Genomic DNA, 23,266 nt, shown 5'->3' on the forward strand with positions numbered 1-23,266 from the left:
AGGGAAGGGAGTAGGAGCTAGGGGTTAGGGAGTAGGAGCTAGGGGGAAGGGAGAAGGAGCTAGGGGGAAGGGAGAAGGAGCTAGGGGGAAGGGAGTAGGCGCTAGGGGGAAGGGAGTAGGAGCTAGGGGGAAGGGAGTAGGAACTAGGGGTATGGGATTAGGAGTTAGGGAGTAGGAACTAGGGGGAATGGGTTAGAGAGTAGGAACTAGGGGTTAGGGAGTAGGAGCTAGGGGGAAGGGGTTAGGGAGTAGGAACTAGGGGGAAGGGGTTAGGGAGTAGGAGCTAGGGGAAGGGGTTAGGGAGTAGGAACTAGGGGGAATGGGTTAGGGAGTAGGAACTAGGGGGAAGGGGTTAGGGAGTAGGAACTAGGGGGAAGGGGTTAGGGAGTAGGAACTAGGGGGAAGGGGTTAGGGAGTAGGAGCTAGGGGTTAGGGAGTAGGAGCTAGGGGGAAGGGGTTAGGGAGTAGGAGCTAGGGGGAAGGGGTTAGGGAGTAGGAACTAGGAGTTTGTGAGTAGGAGTTAGGGAGTAGGAGCTAGGGGGAAGGGTTTAGGGAGCAGGAACTAGGAGTTAGTGAGTAGGAGTTAGGGGTTAGGGAGTAGGAGCTAAGGGGAAGGGGTTAGGGATTAGGAGGTAGGAAGTAGTAGCTAGGGGGAAGGGGTGAGGGATTAGGAGGTAGGAAGTAGTAGCTAGGGGGAAGGGGTAAGGGATTAGAAGCTACGGGTTAGGAAGTAGGAGCTAAGGGTTAGGCAGTAAGAGCTAGGGGAACGGGTCAGGGAGTAGGAGTTAGGGGGAAGTGGTTAGGGAGCAGGAGTTAGGGGGAAGGAGATAGGGAGTAGGAGTTAGGGGGAAGGAGATAGGGAGTAGGAGCTAGGGGTTAGGGAGTAGGAGCTAGGGGTTAGGGAGTAGGAGCTAGGGGTTAGGGAGTAGGAGCTAGGGGTTAGGGAGTAGGAGCTAGTAGGAAGAGGTTAGGGAGTAGGAGCTAAGGGGAAGGGATTATGGATTAGGAGGTAAGATCTAGGGGGAAGGGGTGAGGGAGTAGAAGCTAGGGGTTAGGAAGTAGGAGCTAGGGGTTAGGCAGTAAGGGCTAGTGGAAAGGGTCAGGGAGTAGGGGAAAGTGGTTAACGAGAAGGAGATAAGGGAAGAGGTTAGGGAGTAGGGAGTAGGAGCTAGGGCAGGGAGTGAGTGTAGTAGTTTTACCTGTAGTAAACACTTGACCCTTTCTCCAGGACACACTATCACTGTCGTGAAAACACCTGCTAGACAGCCTGAGAGAAACAGTTGGGTAGGCCTGACAGTTAGAGAGAGGGGGAGAGAGAGATAAAAAGGGGAGAGAGAGAAAGAGGGAGGAGAGGCAGAAAGAGGGGAGAGAGAGATAGGTAAACGTGAGGAATGTGTGTGTGGTAGTCACTCAGGGGTGGTTAAGGGTGGAAGTGAACGATAGGAGAGAGAAGAGCTACAGATATATTTAGGCTTCATATTTCAACTATTGCACGCACGCACGCACGCACACACACACACACACACACACACACACACACACACACACACACACACACACACACACACACACACACACACACACACACACACACACACACACACACACACACACACATACATACAGGAACACAGAAAGAAAGAAAGGAACACAGAAAGGAAGGATGTCATGTCTACTCCCACTACTCCTCCCCTCCGGCGTTCGACGCCACCAGTTTACTAACCACCGGGTTACTAACCACCGGGTTACTAACCACCGGGTTACTAACCACCGGGTTACTAACCACCGGGTTACTAGCCACCGGGTTACTAACCACCGGGTTACTAGCCACCGGGTTACTAACCACCGGGTTACTAACCACCGGGTTACTAGCCACCGGGTTACTAACCACCGGGTTACTAACCACCGGGTTACCAGCCACCGGGTTACCAACCACCGGGTTACTAACCACCGGGTTACCAGCCACCGGGTTACCAGCCACCGGGTTACCAACCACCGGGTTACTAGCCACCGGGTTACCAGCCACCGGGTTACCAGCCACCGGGTTACCAGCCACCGGGTTACTAACCACCGGGTTACCAACCACCGGGTTACTAACCACCGGGTTACCAGCCACCGGGTTACCAGCCACCGGGTTACCAGCCACCGGGTTACCAACCACCGGGTTACCAACCACCGGGTTACCAACCACCGGGTTACCAGCCACGGGGTTACCAACCACCGGGTTACCAACCACCGGGTTACCAGCCACCGGGTTACCAACCACCGGGTTACTAACCACCGGGTTACTAACCACCGGGTTACCAACCACCGGGTTACCAGCCACCGGGTTACTAACCACCGGGTTACTAACCACCGGGTTACTAGCCACCGGGTTACCAGCCACCGGGTTACCAGCCACCGGGTTACCAATCCACCGGGTTACCAGCCACCGGGTTACCAACCACCGGGTTACTAGCCACCGGGTTACCAGCCACCGGGTTACCAGCCACCGGGTTACCAACCACCGGGTTACCAGCCACCGGGTTACCAGCCACCGGGTTACCAACCACCGGGTTACCAGCCACCGGGTTACCAGCCACCGGGTTACTAACCACCGGGTTACTAGCCACCGGGTTACCAGCCACCGGGTTACCAACCACCGGGTTACCAACCACCGGGTTACCAACCACCGGGTTACCAGCCACCGGGTTACTAACCACCGGGTTACTAACCACCGGGTTACTAATCCACCGGGTTACTAACCACCGGGTTACCAGCCACCGGATTACTAACCACCGGGTTACTAACCACCGGGTTACTAACCACCGGGTTACTAACCACCGGGTTACAATCCACCGGGTTACTAACCACCGGGTTACCAGCCACCGGATTACTAACCACCGGGTTACTAACCACCGGGTTACTAACCACCGGGTTACTAACCACCGGGTTACTAGCCACCGGGTTACTAGCCACCGGGTTACCAGCCACCGGGTTACCAACCACCGGGTTACCAGCCACCGGCTTACTAGCCACCGGGTTACCAACCACCGGGTTACTAGCCACCGGGTTACTAACCACCGGGTTACTAGCCACCGGGTTACTAGCCACCGGGTTACTAGCCACCGGGTTACTAACCACCGGGTTACCAGCCACCGGGTTACTAGCCACCGGGTTACCAACCACCGGGTTACTAGCCACCGGGTTACTAACCACCGGGTTACTAACCACCGGGTTACTAACCACCGGGTTACCAGCCACCGGGTTACTAGCCACCGGGTTACTAGCCACCGGGTTACTAGCCACCGGGTTACCAGCCACCGGGTTACCAACCACCGGGTTACCAACCACCGGGTTACCAGCCACCGGGTTACCAACCACCGGGTTACCAGCCACCGGGTTACCAGCCACCGGGTTACCAGCCACCGGTTTACCAGCCACCGGTTTACCAGCCACCGGGTTACCAACCACCGGGTTACTAACCACCGGGTTACTAACCACCGGTCCTGGGAACCATCATTACGTTCGCCTGTTCCTCGAGTGCGTTAAGAGTCGAGAAGCAAGTTCAGGGAGTGAGTTTTTTAATATATAAACACAAACAACGCACCGACATGAAACAGAGTCGATAACACCTGAGGAAAGAACCAAGGGGAGTGACAGATAGAGGGAAGGTAGTCAAGGAGGTGATGGAGTCCAGGGGAGGGTCATGAGGCGCTGCTGCGCCAGACGATGGTGACAGGTCTGCGGGTTAATCAGCAGCCTGATGACCTGGAGGACGGAGACGGAGTATATGTGACTACCTGGACTCCATTTCCTCTCTCATTACCTCCACTCCCTTAGGTCTATTCCCCAGACAGTATTAATGTTGCTCCATGTCCATACGCTACACTTGTGCCTTGCATTGTTCTCTGTTACGTTTATTATTAAACTCACTACCTGCACTTGCTTCCCGTTTCCCAGCGTCGTTGTTACAAAGAAAGAAAGGAATACAGAAAGAAAGGACTACAGAAAGAAAGGACTACAGAAAGAAAGAACTACAGAAAGAAAGAACTACAGAAAGAAAGAACTACAGAAAGAAAGGACTACAGAAAGAAAGGACTACAGAAATAAAGAACTACAGAAAGAAAGAACTACAGAAAGAAAGGACTACAGAAAGAAAGAACTACAGAAAGAAAGGACTACAGAAAGAAAGAACTACAGAAAGAAAGGACTACAGAAAGAAAGGACTACAGAAAGAAAGGACTACAGAAAGAAAGGACTACAGAAAGAAAGGAACTACAGAAAGAAAGGACTACAGAAAGAAAGGACTACAGAAAGAAAGGAAGGACTACAGAAAGGAAGAAAGGACTACAGAACTACAGAATGAAAGAACTACAGAAATAAAGAACTACAGAAAGAAAGGACTACAGAAAGAAAGGACTACAGAAAGAAAGGAAGGACTACAGAACTACAGAAAGAAAGAACTACAGAAAGAAAGAACTACAGAAAGAAAGGAAGGACTACAGAAAGGAAGAAAGGACTACAGAACTACAGAAAGAAAGAACTACAGAAAGAAGGGACTACAGAAAGAAGGGACTACAGAAATAAAGAACTACAGAAAGAAAGAACTACAGAAAGAAAGGACTACAGAAAGAAAGGACTACAGAAAGAAGGGACTACAGAAAGAAGGGACTACAGAAAGAAAGAACTACAGAAAGAAAGAAAGGACTACAGAAAAAAGAACTACAGAAAGAAAGAAAGGACTACAGAAAGGAAGAAAGGACTACAGAACTACAGAAAGAAAGAACTACAGAAAGAAAGGACTACAGAAAGAAAGGACTACAGAAAGAAAGGAAGGACTACAGAACTACAGAAAGAAAGGAAGGACTACAGAAAAAAGAACTACAGAAAGAAAGAAAGGACTACAGAAATAAAGGACTACAGAAAGAAAGAAAGGACTACAGAAAGAAAGAAGGGACTACAGAAAGGAAGAAGGGAATACAGAAAGAAAGAAGGGACTACAGAAAGAAAGAAGGGACTACAGAAAGAAAGAAGGGAATACAGAAAGAAAGGACTACAGAAAGAAAGGACTACAGAAAGGAAGGACTACAGAAAGGAAGGACTACAGAAAGGAAGGACTACAGAAAGGAAGGACTACAGAAAGAAAGGAAGGACTACAGAAAGGAAGGACTACAGAAAGAAAGAAGGGAATACCTACATCAGTGTCTTAGTGGGGTCTGGTTGCAACAGCTGTTTTCCCAGTCCGAACCCAAAGAAACTAATGGCCATCATAGGAGCTACGCTGGCTAGGGGGGCCCCCATCCCCCTGTACAGCCCAAGAAGTCCCTACACACACACACACACACACACACACACACACACACACACACACACACACACACACACACACACACACACACACACACACAGAGTGAGATCAAGAAGGGATATTTGTACATTTTGTTTAACATATTATGTGTACGATGTGTGTGTGTGTGCTTGCGTTTGCGTGTGTGTGTGTTTGTGCGTGTGTGCGTGTGTGTGTGCGCGTGTGTGTGTGTGTGTGCGTGTGTGTGGTGCGGTATGAAAATTAGGCTGGGTCTAGGGTTTCCCTTGGGTCTTTGCGTGTCAAAAACAATATAAACAATATGACACATCAAATAACACCATTTTATTATAGAATGTTGTGTGTGCTGAGTTTTCAGGTGCAAGTCAAACTCCACCACTACGACCACTAGCACTGTCAAAGTTGTACAAAAAAATACAAGTCTGCAAACAAAGAACACGCCACAAACGATGTGTTTACAATACCGCATTGGTAATAAGGCATTATGTGTTCGACCGAATGGGAAAATGTCTGTGTGAGCATTTGAAATAAGATTAGGATCAAAAAATGTTGCTAATCAAATCAAATCAAATCAAATGTATTTATATAGCCCTTCTTACATCAGCTGATATCTCAAAGTGCTGTACAGAAACCCAGCCTAAAACCCCCAAACAGCAAGCAATGCAGGTGTAGAAGCACGGTGGCTAGGAAAAACTCCCTATCTTTGATAGAGATGTTATTAGCAGCTTCTGCGGTAATTAGCTAGCGTTAGCTTGGTACCTAGCTAACACCAATACAACCAGCCTGAAAACAACGACCGGTAGAAATTGCTGTCATTTTCAATATCCCCAGCAATGATTTAGGAATCCACGTGAGTATTAGCTAGGTAGGCGCTTGCTGTTTAACTTCAGTTCATGAAAATAACTAGCTAGCTAATTACTTAACCCTGTTGCCCAAAGGTAACATTATAAGCAGCTGAGTAGCTTCTCTCTGGCTAGTGAGGCTCGACCGGGTTTATGTTTTTGTGAAGCTATAGCAACAATAAGGATTAGCCACAATAGTGGAAGGTGCGGTTGGCCTTAAAAAATAGAACATTACAATTTATTTAGACTAGATAATGGTATTACAAGGTCAGAGTGTTGCAACGTGGAGCAATGACATGGGGTATCAGTCTACTTGGTGAGAACAGAACACAACTGTGAAGAGTTTATGCAAATATTAGCGTTGTTGCTCTTATCAGGGACTTTGACTGTGTGAAATCACCTCTCCAGTCAGCCTATTGTGCGTACTGACCATCATATTGTACTGTACAGCCTTACCTAAGGATTGGTGTTACGGATACAGGTATCCTGAGTGTGTATCCTGTATGTGTATTTCTTTTCTCTCCTTCTCCTCCTCACAGGTGGCAATCATCATTTCCCCCAATCAGAAGACACCTGCTCCTTTTCCATTACCCTATCACAGCCCCTTTGCCTTGGTTTAAAAACCCAGTCAGAAGCTCAATCTACAAGTCATTCAATCTCTCTCCCTCTCTGTTACTGAAATAGGCTAGTCTAGTTTAGGGGTGTTTTTGGATTATTCTTTCTTTCCTTGGGTCCAGCTCAGCCCCTTTTCCCACACCCCCATTACCGTGTGTTTAAGGAATAAACCAATAGTGTTTGACGGTAAATTTAAGTTGTCTGTGGTTATTAGTTCTCACTGTTCCTTTTCACTGTTATGATTTGCATGAGTTATGTTACGGGCCTCGTTTCCATCCCCTCTAGACTGCAGGGCCAAAGGGATTCGTAACAGTTGGGGATCAATTAATTGGGGATCAATTAATTGGGGATCAATTAATTGGGGATCAATTAATTGGGGTATCAGTCTACTCAGTATCCAAGTGGTCCTCAGTGATCAGACTCCAAAACATCTACGTTGTATTGTTTCTCCTCTGGAATAGTGTTCAATACACATAGTAGGTTGACTGGTACAATAAATGTGGCTCAATTCAGTGGTTTCAGATTGCCACAATCAAATCAAAGTTTATTCGTCACGTGCGCTGAATACAATAGGTGTAGTAGACCTCACAGTGAAATGCTGAATACAACAGGTGTAGTAGACCTTACAGTGAAATGCTGAATACAACAGGTGTAGTAGACCTTACAGTGAAATGCTGAATACAACAGGTGTAGTAGACCTTACAGTGAAATGCTGAATACAACAGGTGTAGTAGACCTCACAGTGAAATGCTGAATACAACAGGTATAGTAGACCTCACAGTGAAATGCTGAATAGAACAGGTGTAGTAGACCTCACAGTGAAATGCTGAATACAACAGGTGTAGTAGACCTTACAGTGAAATGCTGAATACAACAGGTGCAGTAGACCTCACAGTGAAATGCTGAATACAACAGGTGTAGTAGACCTTACAGTGAAATGCTGAATACAACAGGTGTAGTAGACCTCACAGGGAAATGCTGAATACAACAGGTGTAGTAGACCTCACAGTGAAATGCTGAATACAACAGGTGTAGTAGACCTCACAGTGAAATGCTGAATACAACAGGTGTAGTAGACCTTACAGTGAAATGCTGAATACAACAGGTGTAGTAGACCTCACAGTGAAATGCTGAATACAACAGGTGTAGTAGACCTTACAGTGAAATGCTGAATACAACAGGTGTAGTAGACCTCACAGTGAAATGCTGAATACAACAGGTGTAGTAGACCTCACAGTGAAATGCTGAATACAACAGGTGTAGTAGACCTCACAGTGAAATGCTGAATACAACAGGTGTAGTAGACCTCACAGGGAAATGCTGAATACAACAGGTGTAGTAGACCTCACAGTGAAATGCTGAATACAACAGGTGTAGTAGACCTTACAGTGAAATGCTGAATACAACAGGTGTAGTAGACCTCACAGTGAAATGCTGAATACAACAGGTGTAGTAGACCTCACAGTGAAATGCTGAATACAACAGGTGTAGTAGACCTCACAGTGAAATGCTGAATACAACAGGTGTAGTAGACCTCACAGTGAAATGCTGAATACAACAGGTGTAGTAGACCTCACAGTGAAATGCTGAATACAACAGGTGTAGTAGACCTCACAGTGAAATGTTTACTTACAGGCTCTAACCAATAGTGCAAAAAAAGGTGTTAGGTGAACAATAGGTAAAGAAATAAAACAGTAAAAAGAGAGGCTATATACAGTAGAGGCTATATACAGTAGAGAGGCTATATACAGTAGAGAGGCTATATACAGTAGAGAGGTTATATACAGTAGAGGGGCTATATACAGTAGAGAGGCTATATACAGTAGAGAGGCTATATACAGTAGAGAGGCTATATACAGTAGAGGCTATATACAGTAGAGAGGATATATACAGTAGAGGGGCTATATACAGTAGAGAGGCTATATACAGTAGAGAGGCTATATACAGTAGAGAGGTTATATACAGTAGAGAGGCTATATACAGTAGAGAGGCTATATACAGTAGAGAGGCTATATACAGTAGAGAGGCTATATACAGTAGAGAGGGTATATACAGTAGAGAGGCTATATACAGTAGAGAGGTTATATACAGTAGAGAGGCTATATACAGTAGAGAGGATATATACAGTAGAGGCTATATACAGTAGAGAGGTTATATACAGTAGAGAGGCTATATACAGTAGAGAGGCTATATACAGTAGAGAGGCTATAGAGAGGTTATATACAGTAGAGAGGCTATATACAATAGAGAGGTTATATACAGTAGAGAGGTTATATACAGTAGAGGGGCTATATACAGTAGAGAGGCTATATACAGTAGAGAGGCTATATACAGTAGAGAGGATATATACAGACACCGGTTAGTCAAGCTGATTGAGGTAGTATGTACATGTAGATATGGTTAAAGTGACTATGCAGATATGATGAACAGAGAGTAGCAGTAGCGTAAAAGAGGGGGTGGCGGGACACTATGCAGATAGCCCGGTTAGCCAATGTGCGGGAGCACTGATTGGTCGGACCAATTGAGGTAGTATGAACATGAATGTATAGTTAAAGTGACTGTGCATATAAGATAAACAGAGAGTAGCAGCAGCGTAAAAAGAGGGGTTGGGGGGGGCACACAATGCAAATAGTCCGGGTAGCCATTTGATTACCTGTTCAGGAGTCTTATGGCTTAGGGGTAAAAACTATTGAAGCCTTTTTGTCCTAGACTTGACACTCCAGTACCGCTTGCCATGCGGTAGTAGAGAGAACAGTCTATGACTGGGGTGGCTGTGGTCTTTGACAATTTTTAGGGCCTTCCTCAAACACTGCCTGGTATAGAGGTCCTGGATGGCAGGAAGCTTGGCCCCAGTGATGTACTGGGCCATACGCACTACCCTCTGTAGTGCCTTGCGGTCAGAGGCCGAGAAATTGCCACATGCTCGGCGCGTGTAGCGGAGTATATCAGAATGTCATTGATAGACACCACTACACCCTGCCCGTGCAGGTCCCTGAAAATGTCATCTACAAAGGATTGGAAAACTGATGGAGCATTCATCAACCCGTACGGCATGACGAGGTACTCATAGTGCCCTGAGGTGGTACTGAACGCCGTCTTCCACTCGTCTCCCTCCCGGATACGCACCAGGTTGAACGCGCTCCTGAGATCTAGTTTCGTGAAGAAGAGCGCCCCGTGCATTGACTCAATCGCCGTGGCGATGAACGGTAGCGGGTAACTGTACCTCACCGTGATTTGATTTAGACCTCGGTAGTCAATACACGGGCGCAGACCTCCCTCTTCCTTCTTCACAAAAAAGAAACTCAAGGAGGCGGGTGAAGTGGAAGACCGAATGTACCCCTGACGCAGGGATTCGGAGACATATGTTTCCATAGCCACCGTCTCTGCCTGTGACGGGATACACGTGACTCCTGGGAAGTGCAGCGTCTACCAGGAGATTTATCGCACAGTCCCCCCGTCGATGAGGTGGTAATTGAGTCACCTTCTTTTTACAGAAGGCGAGAGCCAAATCGGCATATTCAGGGGGAATGCGCACGGTAGAGACCTGGTCTGGACTTTCCACCGTAGTAGCACCTACGGAAACCCCTAAACACCTCCCCGAGCACACTCGTGACCACCCCGTGAACTGGGAAGGGCATATCCACTGGAACAATGGGGATCCCTAATCTATGGGCAAATGATCTGTCAATGAAATTCCGAGCTGCGCCTGAATCGACGAGCGCCTTATGCTTGGAATGCGGGGGAAACTCAGGAAAAGTAACGTTCAAAAACATGTGGGCAACAGAGGGCTCTGGGTGAGCATGGTGCCGGCTCACCTGGGGTGACGCGAGAGCGCCCTGCCTGCTGTCTCGACTCCCAGAGGAACCTCCCCAGCAGCGACCGGCAGTGTGCACTCAGATGTACGAGCCGTTTACCCACCGCTCTACCCTCAGGCGGGTGGTTGAAGACTGCCCGGGAGTGGCGGTTGAAATCTTCGAAGTGGTCCAGCGCCACATCTCCTTCCCCCCCACACTGCGTTGGCCCACTCCAGGGCTCTCCCTGAGAGGCATTTGACGAAGGCAGACACCCTCTCTCGATCCGAAAGCGCCGGGTGAACGGTTGCTAGGTAGAGCTCCAGTTGTAATAGAAAACCCTGACATTGTGCAGCCGTCCCGTCATACTCCCTAGGTAGGGCAAGACGAATCCCACTGGGACCTGGTGAAAGAGGGCCGAGTAGTGGAGACCTTGGTTGCGCTGGCGGAGGTGCTGGAGGACCTCCCTTTCTCTACCAGCGATCCATAGTCTGTAGGACGCGATCCATGGGGGCGCCGAGATGATGGAGCATCTCCGCTTGCTCCTGGACGCGCTCCTCGACCCCAATAACAGGAGTACCTGCTCCTGCTGACTCCATGACGACTGGTGTGTGATTCTGTCAGGTGGTGGGTGTAGCTGATGCATGAAGTCAGGTGCAGGAGAGCAGAGATGAGTGAACAACGCACTTTACTTAAGAAATAGCACAAAGTAAACATACCAATGTGCGAACAATAATGGTTGCCACAAAACACGGGTGAAAACAGCATCCGGAAAAAACCAGCCGGAAATGTATCGACCTGAACAATAAACAATCACACACAAAGACATGGGGGAAACAGAGGGTTAAATACATGACCAGTAATCGGGAAATGAAAACCAGGTGTGTGGGGAAACAAAGACAAAACAAATGGAAAATGAAAAGTGGATCGGCGATGGCTAGAAGACCGGCGACGTCGACCGCCGAGCGCCGCTCGAACAAGGAGAGGAACCGACTTCGGCGGAATTCGTGACAGTAACATTGTTTGCATCCATTAGCTAGCTAACTTTTTTTATGACCAGCACTGTCGGTGCGCGAGACAACTTTACCAGCATCATAGCAGACGTATTGATGAATCGTTGTGACATTTGGAATACGAGTGATGATGTAATCAATGTGTAATAACTACGTAAAAGATTTGTAAACGTGTGAAATTATAATTTGTTTATTTTTATTTCACCTTTATTTAACCAGGTAGGCTAGTTGAGAACAAGTCCTTTATTTAACCAGGTAGGCTAGTTGAGAACAAGTCCTTTATTTAACCAGGTGGGCTAGTTGAGAACAAGTCCTTTATTTAACCAGGTGGGCTAGTTGAGAACAAGTCCTTTATTTAATCAGGTGGGCTAGTTGAGAACAAGTTCTCATTTATAACTGCGACCTGGCCAAGATAAAGCAAAGCAGTGCGACACAATCAACAACACAGAGTTACACATGGAATAAACAAAAATACAGTCAATAATAAAATAGAAAAAGTCTATATAAAGTGTGTGCAAATGAAGTGGGATAAGGGAGGTAAGGCAATAAATAATCCATAGTGGCGAAATAATCACACTACAGCAATTAAACACTGGAGTGATAGATGTGCAGAAGATGAGTGTGCAAGTAGAGATACTGGGGTGCAAAGGAGCAAAATAAATAAAATAAATAACAGTATGGGGATGAGGTAGTTGGATGGGCTATTTACAGATGGGCTACGTACAGGTGCAGTGATCTGTGAGCTGCTCTGACAGCTGGTGCTTAAAGTTAATGAGGGAGATATGAGTCTCCAGCTTCAGTGATTTTTGCAGTTCGTTCCAGTCATTGGCAGCAGAGAACTGGAAGGAAAGGCGGTCAAAGGAGGAATTGGCTTTGGGGGTGACCAGTGAAATATACCTGCTGGAGTGTGTGCTACGGGTGGGTGCTGCTATGGTGACCAGTGAGCTGAGATAAGGCAGGGCTTTACCTAGCAAAGACTTATAGATGACCTGGAGACAGTGGGTTTGGCGACGAATATGAAGCGAGGGCCAGCCAACGAGAGCATACAGGTCGCAGTTGTGGGTAGTATATGGGGCTTTGGTGATAAAGCGGATGGCACTGTGATAGACTGCATCCAATTTGCTGAGTAGAGTGTTGGAGACTATTTTGTAAATGACATCGCCGAAGTTGAGGATCAGTAGGATAGTCAGTTTTACGAGGGTATGTTTGGCAGCATGAGTGAAGGATGCTTTGTTGCGAAATAGGAAGCCGATTATAGATTTAATTTTGGATTGGGGATGCTTAATGTGAGTCTGGAAGGAGAGTTTACAGTCTAACCAGACACCCAGGTATTTGTAGTTGTTCACAAATTCTAAGTTAGAACCGTCCAGAGAAGTGATGCTGGACGGGCGGGGAGGTGCAGGCAGCGATCGGTTGAAGAGCATGCATTTAGTTTTACTTGCATTTAAGAGCAGTTGGAGGCCACGGAAGGAAAGTATTATGTGACGTCAGGTCCCGATTTGTCAACAAGCTTATTTGATGCGTCAAATAGTGTTATTTGATGTGTATCTTTTTGACACGCAAAGACCCAAATGGCGTTCCATAGTTCAAGCACCTTTGGCAGCGATTACAGCCTCAAGTCTTCTTGGGTATGACACTACAAGCTTGGTACATCTGTGTTTGGGGAGTTTCTCCCATTCTTCTCTGCAATTCCTCTCAAGCTCTGTCAGGTTGGATGGGGAGTGTCGCTGCACAGATATTTTCAGGTCTCTCCAGAGATGTTCGATCGGGTTCAAGTCCGGGCTCTGGCTGGGCCACTCAAGTACATTCAGAGACTTGTCCCAAAGCAACACCTGCATTGTCTTGGCTGTGTGCTTAGGGTCGTTGTCCTGTTGGAAGGTGAACCTTCACCCCAGTCTGAGGTCCTTAGCGCTCTGGAGCAGGTTTTCATCAAGGATCTCTCTGTACTTTGCTACATTCATCTTTGCCTCAATCCTGACTAGTCTCCCAGTCTCTGCCACTGAAAAACATCCACACAGCATGATGCTGCCACCACCATACTTCACCGTAGCGATGCTGCCAGGTTTCCTGCAGACGTGACGCTTGGCATTCAGGACAAAGAGTTCAATCTTGGTTTCATCTGAACAGAGAATCTTGTTTCTCATGGTCTGAGAGTCTTTAGGTACCTTTTGGCAAACACCAAGCGGGCTGTTATGTGCCTTTTATGGAGGAGTGGCTTCCGCCTGGCCACTCTACCATAATGGCCTGATTGGTGGAGTGCTGCAGAGAGGGTTGTCCTTCTGGAAGGCTCTCCCATCTCCACAGAGGAACTCTAGAGCTCTGTCAGAGTGACCATCGGGTTCTTGGTCACCTCCCTGACCAAGGCCTTTCTCCCCAGATTGCTCAGTTTGGCCGGACAACCAGCTCTAGGAAGAGTCTTGGTGGTTCCAAACTTCTTCCATTTAAGAATGATGAAGGCCACTGTGTTCTTGGGGACCTTCAATGCTGCAGACATTTTTTGGTACCCTTTCCCAGAAATGTGTCTCGACACAATCCTGTCTTGGAGCTCTATGGACAATTCCTTAGACTTCATGGCTTGGTTTTTGCTCTGACATGCGCTGTCAACTGTGGGACCTTATATAGACAGGTGTGTGTCTTTCCAAATCATGTCCAATCAATTGAATTTACCACAGGTGGACTCCAATCAAGTTGTAGAAACATCTCAAGGATGATCAATGGAAACAGGATGCACCTGAGCTCAATTTCAAGTCTCATAGTAAAGGGTCTGAATACTTTTGTAAATAAGGCATCTGTTTTTTATTTCTAATACATTTGCAAAAATGAAAAGAAATCTATTTATTTAATCCATTGTAGAATAAGGCTGTAACGTAACAAAACGTGGAAAAGTCAAGGGGTCTGAATACTTTCCGAATGCACTGTATGTGTGTTCACCTCTTTGGAGACAGTCTTGAGGAAGCAGTCATAAGCACCTTTGTAGAGGACATCCTGTCTGGGCACTCTGGGCTGGGTCTGTAGCCGCACCTGTGGTGCACATAATACTACAGTATTATACAGTGGTAGGATAACACACAATACTACAGTATTATACAGTGGTAGGATAACACACAATACCACAGTATTATACAGTGTAGGATAACACACAATACTACAGTGGTAGGATAACACAATACTACAGTGTTATATAGCGGTAGGATAACACACAATACCACAGTATTATACAGTGTAGGATAACACACAATACCACAGTATTATACAGTGTAGGATAACACAATACTACAGTATTATACAGTGTAGGATAACACATAATACTACAGTATTATACAGTGTAGGATAACACACAATACTACAGTGTTATAGTGGTAGGATAACACAATACTACAGTTGTATACAGTGGTAGGATAACACACAATACTATGGTATTATATAGCGGTAGGATAACACACAATACTACAGTGTTATACAGTGGTAGGATAACACACAATACTAGTGTTATACAGTGGTAGGATAACACAATACTACAGTGGTAGGATAACACAATACTACAGTGTTATACAGTGGTAGGATAACACAATACTACAGTGGTAGGATAACACAATACTACAGTGTTATACAGTGGTAGGATAACACAATACTACAGTGGTAGGATAACACAATACTACAGTGTTATACAGTGGTAGGATAACACAATACTACAGTGTTATACAGTGGTAGGATAACACACAATACTACAGTGTTGTACAGTGGTAGGATAACACACAATACCACAGTGTTATATAGCGGTAGGATAACACACAATACCACAGTGTTATACAGTGGTAGGATAACACACAATACTACAGTGTTATATAGCGGTAGGATAAAACACAATACCACAGTGTTATATAACGGTAGGATAACACACAATACCACAGTGTTATATAGTGGTAGGATAACACAATACTACAGAGTAAATACATTTGAATTTAACCACTTTTTGACAGCATCCCTTTTGATTTAAACAAAACTCACCAGACATGTTTGCCCATAGAAGAAGTGTTCAGAAAGTGACTATTAGGGTCTGAATGACAAATATATGCTGAAAGATGCCCTATTACCCCACTATTACCCCACCGTACCACTATTACCCCACTATTACCCCACTATTACCCCGCCGTACCACTATTACCCCACTATTACCCCACCGTACCACTATTACCCCACTATTACCCCACTATTACCCCACCGTATCACTATTACCCCACTATTACCCCGCCATACCACTATTACCCCACTATTACCCCACTATTACCCCACTATTACCCCGCCGTACCACTATTACCCCACTATTACCCCACCGTACCACTATTACCCCACTATTACCCCACTATTACCCCACTATTACCCCACTATTACCCCACCATACCACTATTACCCCACTATTACCCCGCCGTACCACTATTACCCCACTATTACCCCACTATTACCCCACCGTACCACTATTACCCCACTATTACCCCACCATACCACTATTACCCCACTATTACCCCACCGTACCACTATTACCCCACCGTACCACTATTACCCCACTATTACCCCACTATTACCCCACTATTACCCCACTATTACCCCACCGTACCACTATTACCCCACTATTACCCCACTATTACCCCACAATTACCCCGCCGTACCACTATTACCCCACTATTACCCCACTATTACCCCGCCGTACCACTATTACCCCACTATTACCCCACCGTACCACTATTACCCCACTATTACCCCACTATTACCCCGCTGTACCACTATTACCCCACTATTACCCCACTATTACCCCACCGTACCACTATTACCCCACCATACCACTATTACCCCGCCGTACCACTATTACCCCACTATTACCCCACTATTACCCTGCCGTACCACTATTACCCCACTATTACCCCGCTATTACCCCACTATTACCCCACTATTACCCCACTATTACCCCGCCGTACCACTATTACCCCACTATCACCCACTATTACCCCACCGTACCACTATTACCCCACTATTACCCCGCCGTACCACTATTACCCCACTATTACCCCGCCGTACCACTATTACCCCACTATCACCCACTATTACCCCGCCGTACCACTATCACCCACTATTACCCCGCCGTACCACTATTACCCCACTATTACCCCGCCGTACCACTATTACCCCACTATTACCCCACTATTACCCCACTATTACCCCGCCGTACCACTATTACCCCACTATCACCCACTATTACCCCGCCGTACCACTATTACCCCACTATTACCCCACCGTACCACTATTACCCCACTATTACCCCACTATTACCCCGCCGTACCACTATTACCCCACTACTACCCCACCGTACCACTATTACCCCGCCCACACACACACACACACACACACACACACACACACACACACACACACACACACACACACACACACACACACACACACACACACACACACACACACACACACACACACACACACACACACACAGTAGGCTCAACAGGTGGAATATAGATGCAGGCTAACCCGGTTTGGTGATTTCTGGTAACAATCATCAAAATAAATCCATCGCAGCACGTTTTTGGACTCATTCAGCAGTTTTTACCGGATTCAGTACAATAACATTGGAAATTAATGTTGGAAAGATCAATTTAAATTCCTAAAACTTAAGTTGAAAATGATGATGTCACTGCTTCCTGTTGACAAGACGTTTTTGATAAATAGGCCAATGTCAAAACACAGTTTTACGTGTCCAGGTCAATAAACAATATGCAGAAACAGTTTGTGATATATTGAAAACATAGTACATTTTATCTACACGTACACGTGCAACGATAGTAATCCTACTACTTTTTACGAGCACCTTATAAACTGCTCACACAACCGAAACCCTCTCACCGATTAGGGACACGCACTGTTGAAACTACACAACTGAAAAGTTCACCTAATTTCAGTTTATCTGAATAAAACAAGCAGTCAGAGTGTAGAGAATCATTGTAACATCTAAACCGCTGTGAAATATCTTCTCAATAATCCACAATATAGTGTTTTCATCTGTTTGAAACAAAACTGAAAGTAAATACAGCAAATGACTAAAACTTAAGAACGGGACGCATAGAAATAGCGCACATAGAACAGATTTACTGCATCTTAGACTTTCAACGAGAGTGATAGATCTATAACACACAGAACAGATCTACTGCGTCTTAGACTTTCAATGATAATGACAGATCTATAACACATAGAATAGATTTACTGCATCTTAGACTGGTCTTTCAGTTACATTCAGTTACATTTATTTCTATGTGAAGTTGGTCGGGTCACCCAAACAGTTACATATTGCAGCTTTAAGTGATAGCTTAAAATTTAAATCTATGTATTGGTGTGTTGCCAACAAGTTTTATAGAGAGAACACCCAACATTTTTCGTGCCATTTGAGAGTTTGAAATGTAAGTCCTGAGGACCCAAGGACAAAATCAACAGTACAAAACCAAAGATATTGACAGTGGTGGAAAAACTAACCAATTGTCATACTTGAGTAAAAAAAGTAAAGATAACCTATTAGAAAATGACTCAAGTAAATGTGAAAGTTACCCAGTAAATTACTACTTGAGTAAAAGTACTTGGTTTTAAATATACTTAAGTATCAAGAGTAAAAGTATGAATAATATAAAATTCCTTATATTAAGCAAACCAGACGGCACAATTTTTTTCTTTTATTTACGGATAGCCAGGGGCACACTCCAACAGTCAGACATCATTTACAAACTATGTATTTTTTTGTTTAGTGAGTCCACCAGATCAGAGGCAGTAGGGATGACCAGGAAGGTTCTTTTGATAAGTCAAATAAAAATCAAATCACATACACATGGTTAGCAGATGTTAATGCGAGTGTAGCGTAATGCTTGTTAAGTGTGTGAATGACAATTTTCCTGTCCTGCTAAACATTCAAAATGTAACGAGTACTTTTGGGTGTCAGGGAAAATGTACGGAGGAAAAAGTACATTATTTTCTTTAGGAATGTAGTGAAGTAAAAGTTGTCAAAAATAGAAAATAGTAAAGTACAGATACCCCCAAAAACTACTTAAGTAGTACTTCAAAGTATTTTTACACCGCTGGATATTGATCAGTTTTAAGCAATCGATTGTATGTCGTCGTGATGACTATAAACTCTCTACTAACATCACCAATCTGAGGTCAGAAGGATGGGTAATTCCACTACATTTTATTGGGTGAAAATGCAAGTTTGTGGAAGACAGTAACACAAACTTTCCACATGAGGAAAATTAGCATAATATAAAATAATTAAACTGCAACAATGACATCCATTTCCCTCTCATTATTTCCCACTCATTATGTCCCATCATTACATCCCATCATTATTTCCCACTCATTATGTCCCATCATTATGTCCCATCATTATGTCCCACTCATTATGTCCCATCATTATGTCCCATCATTATGTCCCATCATTACGTCCCACTCATTATGTCCCATCATTATGTCCCACTCATTATGTCCCATCATTATGTCCCATCATTATGTCCCACTCATTATGTCCCATCATTATGTCCCATCATTATGTCCCATCATTATGTCCCATCATTATGTCCCATCATTACGTCCCATCATTATGTCCCATCATTACGTCCCACTCATTATGTCCCATCATTATGTCCCACTCATTATGTCCCATCATTATGTCCCATCATTATGTCCCATCATTACGTCCCACTCATTATGTCCCATCATTATGTCCCATCATTATGTCCCATCATTATGTCCCACTCATTATGTCCCATCATTATGTCCCACTCATTATGTCCCATCATTACATCCCATCATTATGTCCCACTCATTATGTCCCATCATTATGTCCCACTCATTATGTCCCATCATTATGTCCCATCATTACGTCCCACTCATTATGTCCCATCATTATGTCCCACTCATTATGTCCCACTCATTATGTCCCATCATTATGTCCCACTCATTATGTCCCACTCATTATGTCCCACTCATTATGTCCCACTCATTATGTCCCATCATTATGTCCCACTCATTATGTCCCACTCATTATGTCCCATCATTATGTCCCACTCATTATGTCCCATCATTATGTCCCACTCATTATGTCCCACTCATTATGTCCCACTCATTATGTCCCACTCATTATGTCCCCTCATTATTTCCCACTCATTATTTCCCACTCATTATTTCCCACTCATTACGTCCCATCATTATGTCCCATCATTACGTCCCACTCATTATGTCCCATCATTATGTCCCATCATTATGTCCCATCATTATGTCCCTCTCATTATTTCCCACTCATTATGTCCCATCATTATGTCCCATCATTATGTCCCATCATTATGTCCCTCTCATTATTTCCCACTCATTATGTCCCATCATTATGTCCCATCATTATGTCCCATCATTATGTCCCATCATTACGTCCCACTCATTATGTCCCACTCACTCATTAAAATGCTCTCAAACACAATTTAACTGAGCGCACTAGACTAGAGCCACAGTGCCTGTGCAGCAGAATGTTTGATGTCCCTATATATATATAGGCTAAAAACGCTACAAGTAACGGTACATAAATAAAGTCACCTTGATTGTGTCGAGCGGGTGTCCTACAAACAGAAGGCACGCTCCTCCGGCTCCTCCCGCCACAAAGTTCTTTAACGGAGAGATATGTTTCTCCTGGTTACCCTGGAGGAGCTCCAGCTCCAACTCTCCCATTCTCTTCTCACATAATAACCTACTGGACACTCACGCACTCTCTTCTTCCCCCTCATTACGCACACGTGACTTCCCTTCTGATCCCCCAACGGTTCAAACTGTGCACTTAAACACACACTCAACATCACGTGTCTCCTCCTCTCTGCCCCCGACCGTCTCTTTCTCTGCTGGACTTCCGTTGAACCTCTTCTCAATTCAAAGGGGTTTTATTGGCATGGGAAGCATAGGTTTACGTTGCAATAAGCAAGTGAAAAAAACAATAAACAAAAGTGAGATGAAAACAAATGTAACAACATCAACAAACATCGCTCTCTTGTTCATGAAGACTTGACCCTTAGCGGCTGTCCTCTCCGCTCCAGGTCTATGGAAAATCTATTTTTAGGTGTGCATGCAAAGCAGCGCACAACTCTAGATTTCTTGCTGTAGTGTATTAGCGACACCTAGTGGTGCAATACCAGCAAGGGCACCAGGAGTCACCTGAGGAACGGAGGGAGGCGTTCTGAGTCAAGTCGATACATTACAACTGGCGACGAGGATATGGAAATAAAATAAACCTTATCCACTCAAGAAGCTGGGTGAGTGGAGGAAAAGTTAATTTGTAAAGGGTCTTTTCATGAAAACATAGCCTAGCCGTTCAGTTAACACAGCTAACCAGCAAACAAGTGTGCTAGCTAGCAAAAGAAGCTAAGAACAATGGCACTGAGCTTACCTTCTCTACCGCCGTTTGATGTGCATTCTGACCCAGCCGTTTGATGTGCATTCTGACCCAGCCGTTTGATGTGCATTCTGACCCAGCCGTTTGATGTGCATTCTGACCCAGCCGTTTGATGTGCATTCTGACCCAGCCGTTTGATGTGCATTCTGAACCCAGCCGTTTGATGTGCATTCTGACCCAGCCGTTTGATGTGCATTCTGAACCCAGCCGTTTGATGCGCATTCTGACCCAGCCGTTTGATGCGAATTCTGACCCAGCCGTTTGATGTGCATTCTGACCCAGCCGTTTGATGCGAATTCTGACCCAGCCGTTTGATGTGCATTCTGACCCAGCCGTTTGATGTGCATTCTGACCCAGCCGTTTGATGTGCATTCTGACCCAGCCGTTTGATGTGCATTCTGACCCAGCCGTTTGATGTGCATTCTGACCCAGCCGTTTGATGTGCATTCTGACCCAGCCGTTTGATGTGCATTCTGACCCAGCCGTTTGATGTGCATTCTGAACCCAGCCGTTTGATGTGCATTCTGACCCAGCCGTTTGATGTGCATTCTGACCCAGCCGTTTGATGTGATCAGATCTGGTCAGGAGGACAAGACATCTAATGATGACCACGATGTTAAATGCTTGTAACGCTCGTCGTAAGGAGTAGACCAAGGTGCAGTGTGTTGAGTGCTCATGATAAATATTTATTATTAACTCAGAACACTATAAAAAAACAATAAACAAAGAAACACGAACGTCACGTTCTGCAGGCTTTACAGAGCTGTGCAAAAACAAGATCCCACAAACCCAGGTGGAAAAAAACCCTACTTAAGTATGATCTCCAATTAGAGACAACGAGGACCAGCTGCCTCTAATTTGAGATCATCCCAAACAAACCAACATAGAATAAACCCCCCTGTCACGCCCTGCCCTACTCTACCATAGAAAATAACAGCTTACCATGGTCAGGACGTGACAATGCTTCAGATGTGGTCAGGAGGACAAGACATCTAATGATGACCACGATGTTAAATGCTTCAGATGTGGTCAGGAGGACAAGCCATCTAATGATGACCACGATGTTAAATGCTTCAGATGTGGTCAGGAGGACAAGCCATCTAATGATGACCACGATGTTAAATGCTTCAGATGTGGTCAGGAGGACAAGCCATCTAATGATGACCACGATGTTAAATGCTTCAGATGTGGTCAGGAGGACAAGCCATCTAATGATGACCACGATGTTAAATGCTTCAGATGTGGTCAGGAGGACAAGCCATCTAATGATGACCACGATGTTAAATGCTTCAGATGTGGTCAGGAGGACAAGCCATCTAATGATGACCACGATGTTAAATGCTTCAGATGTGGTCAGGAGGACAAGCCATCTAATGATGACCACGATGTTAAATGCTTCAGATGTGGTCAGGAGGACAAGCCATCTAATGATGACCACGATGTTAAATGCTTCAGATGTGGTCAGGAGGACAAGCCATCTAATGATGACCACGATGTTAAATGCTTCAGATGTGGTCAGGAGGACAAGCCATCTAATGATGACCACGATGTTAAATGCTTCAGATGTGGTCAGGAGGACAAGCCATCTAATGATGACCACGATGTTAAATGCTTCAGATGTGGTCAGGAGGACAAGACATCTAATGATGACCACGATGTTAAATGCTTCAGATGTGGTCAGGAGGACAAGCCATCTAATGATGACCACGATGTTAAATGCTTCAGATGTGGTCAGGAGGACAAGCCATCTAATGATGACCACGATGTTAAATGCTTCAGATGTGGTCAGGAGGACAAGCCATCTAATGATGACCACGATGTTAAATGCTTCAGATGTGGTCAGGAGGACAAGCCATCTAATGATGACCACGATGTTAAATGCTTCAGATGTGGTCAGGAGGACAAGCCATCTAATGATGACCACGATGTTAAATGCTTCAGATGTGGTCAGGAGGACAAGCCATCTAATGATGACCACGATGTTAAATGCTTCAGATGTGGTCAGGAGGACAAGACATCTAATGATGACCACGATGTTAAATGCTTCAGATGTGGTCAGGAGGACAAGACATCTAATGATGACCACGATGTTAAATGCTTCAGATGTGGTCAGGAGGACAAGCCATCTAATGATGACCACGATGTTAAATGCTTCAGATGTGGTCAGGAGGACAAGCCATCTAATGATGACCACGATGTTAAATGCTTCAGATGTGGTC

The 23,266-nt window shown here is 45.3% G+C and overlaps 1 protein-coding gene across 4 annotated transcripts in view; it reads right to left on the reverse strand.

The window, feature by feature from the left end:
- The window catches only part of LOC106573008 (mitochondrial carnitine/acylcarnitine carrier protein), a 42,091-nt gene extending 21,529 nt beyond the window's left edge, over nucleotides 1-20,562 (reverse strand). The window contains exons 1-4 of one of the 4 annotated variants that reach the window (XR_014380737.1): nucleotides 20,201-20,549; nucleotides 14,501-14,590; nucleotides 5,180-5,307; nucleotides 1,200-1,290 (exon numbers count right to left, since the gene is read on the reverse strand). Coding sequence is in view for 3 of the 4 variants with exons in the window: in XM_045696588.2 (XP_045552544.1) it covers nucleotides 1,200-1,290; nucleotides 5,180-5,307; nucleotides 14,501-14,590; nucleotides 20,201-20,332 (441 nt within the window). In the remaining variant the exon portion in view is untranslated. Of the gene's footprint in view, nucleotides 1-1,199; nucleotides 1,291-5,179; nucleotides 5,308-14,500; nucleotides 14,591-20,200 lie in introns of all 4 variants that reach the window. The other 3 variants (XM_045696588.2, XM_014147604.3, XM_082962310.1) reach the window with 3 other exon arrangements.
- Between the last annotated feature and the right edge of the window lie 2,704 nt (nucleotides 20,563-23,266).

This window comes from Salmo salar, chromosome 15, assembly GCF_965601325.2.
Source record: "Salmo salar chromosome 15, fSalSal1, whole genome shotgun sequence".
Lineage (NCBI taxonomy): Eukaryota > Metazoa > Chordata > Actinopteri > Salmoniformes > Salmonidae > Salmo > Salmo salar.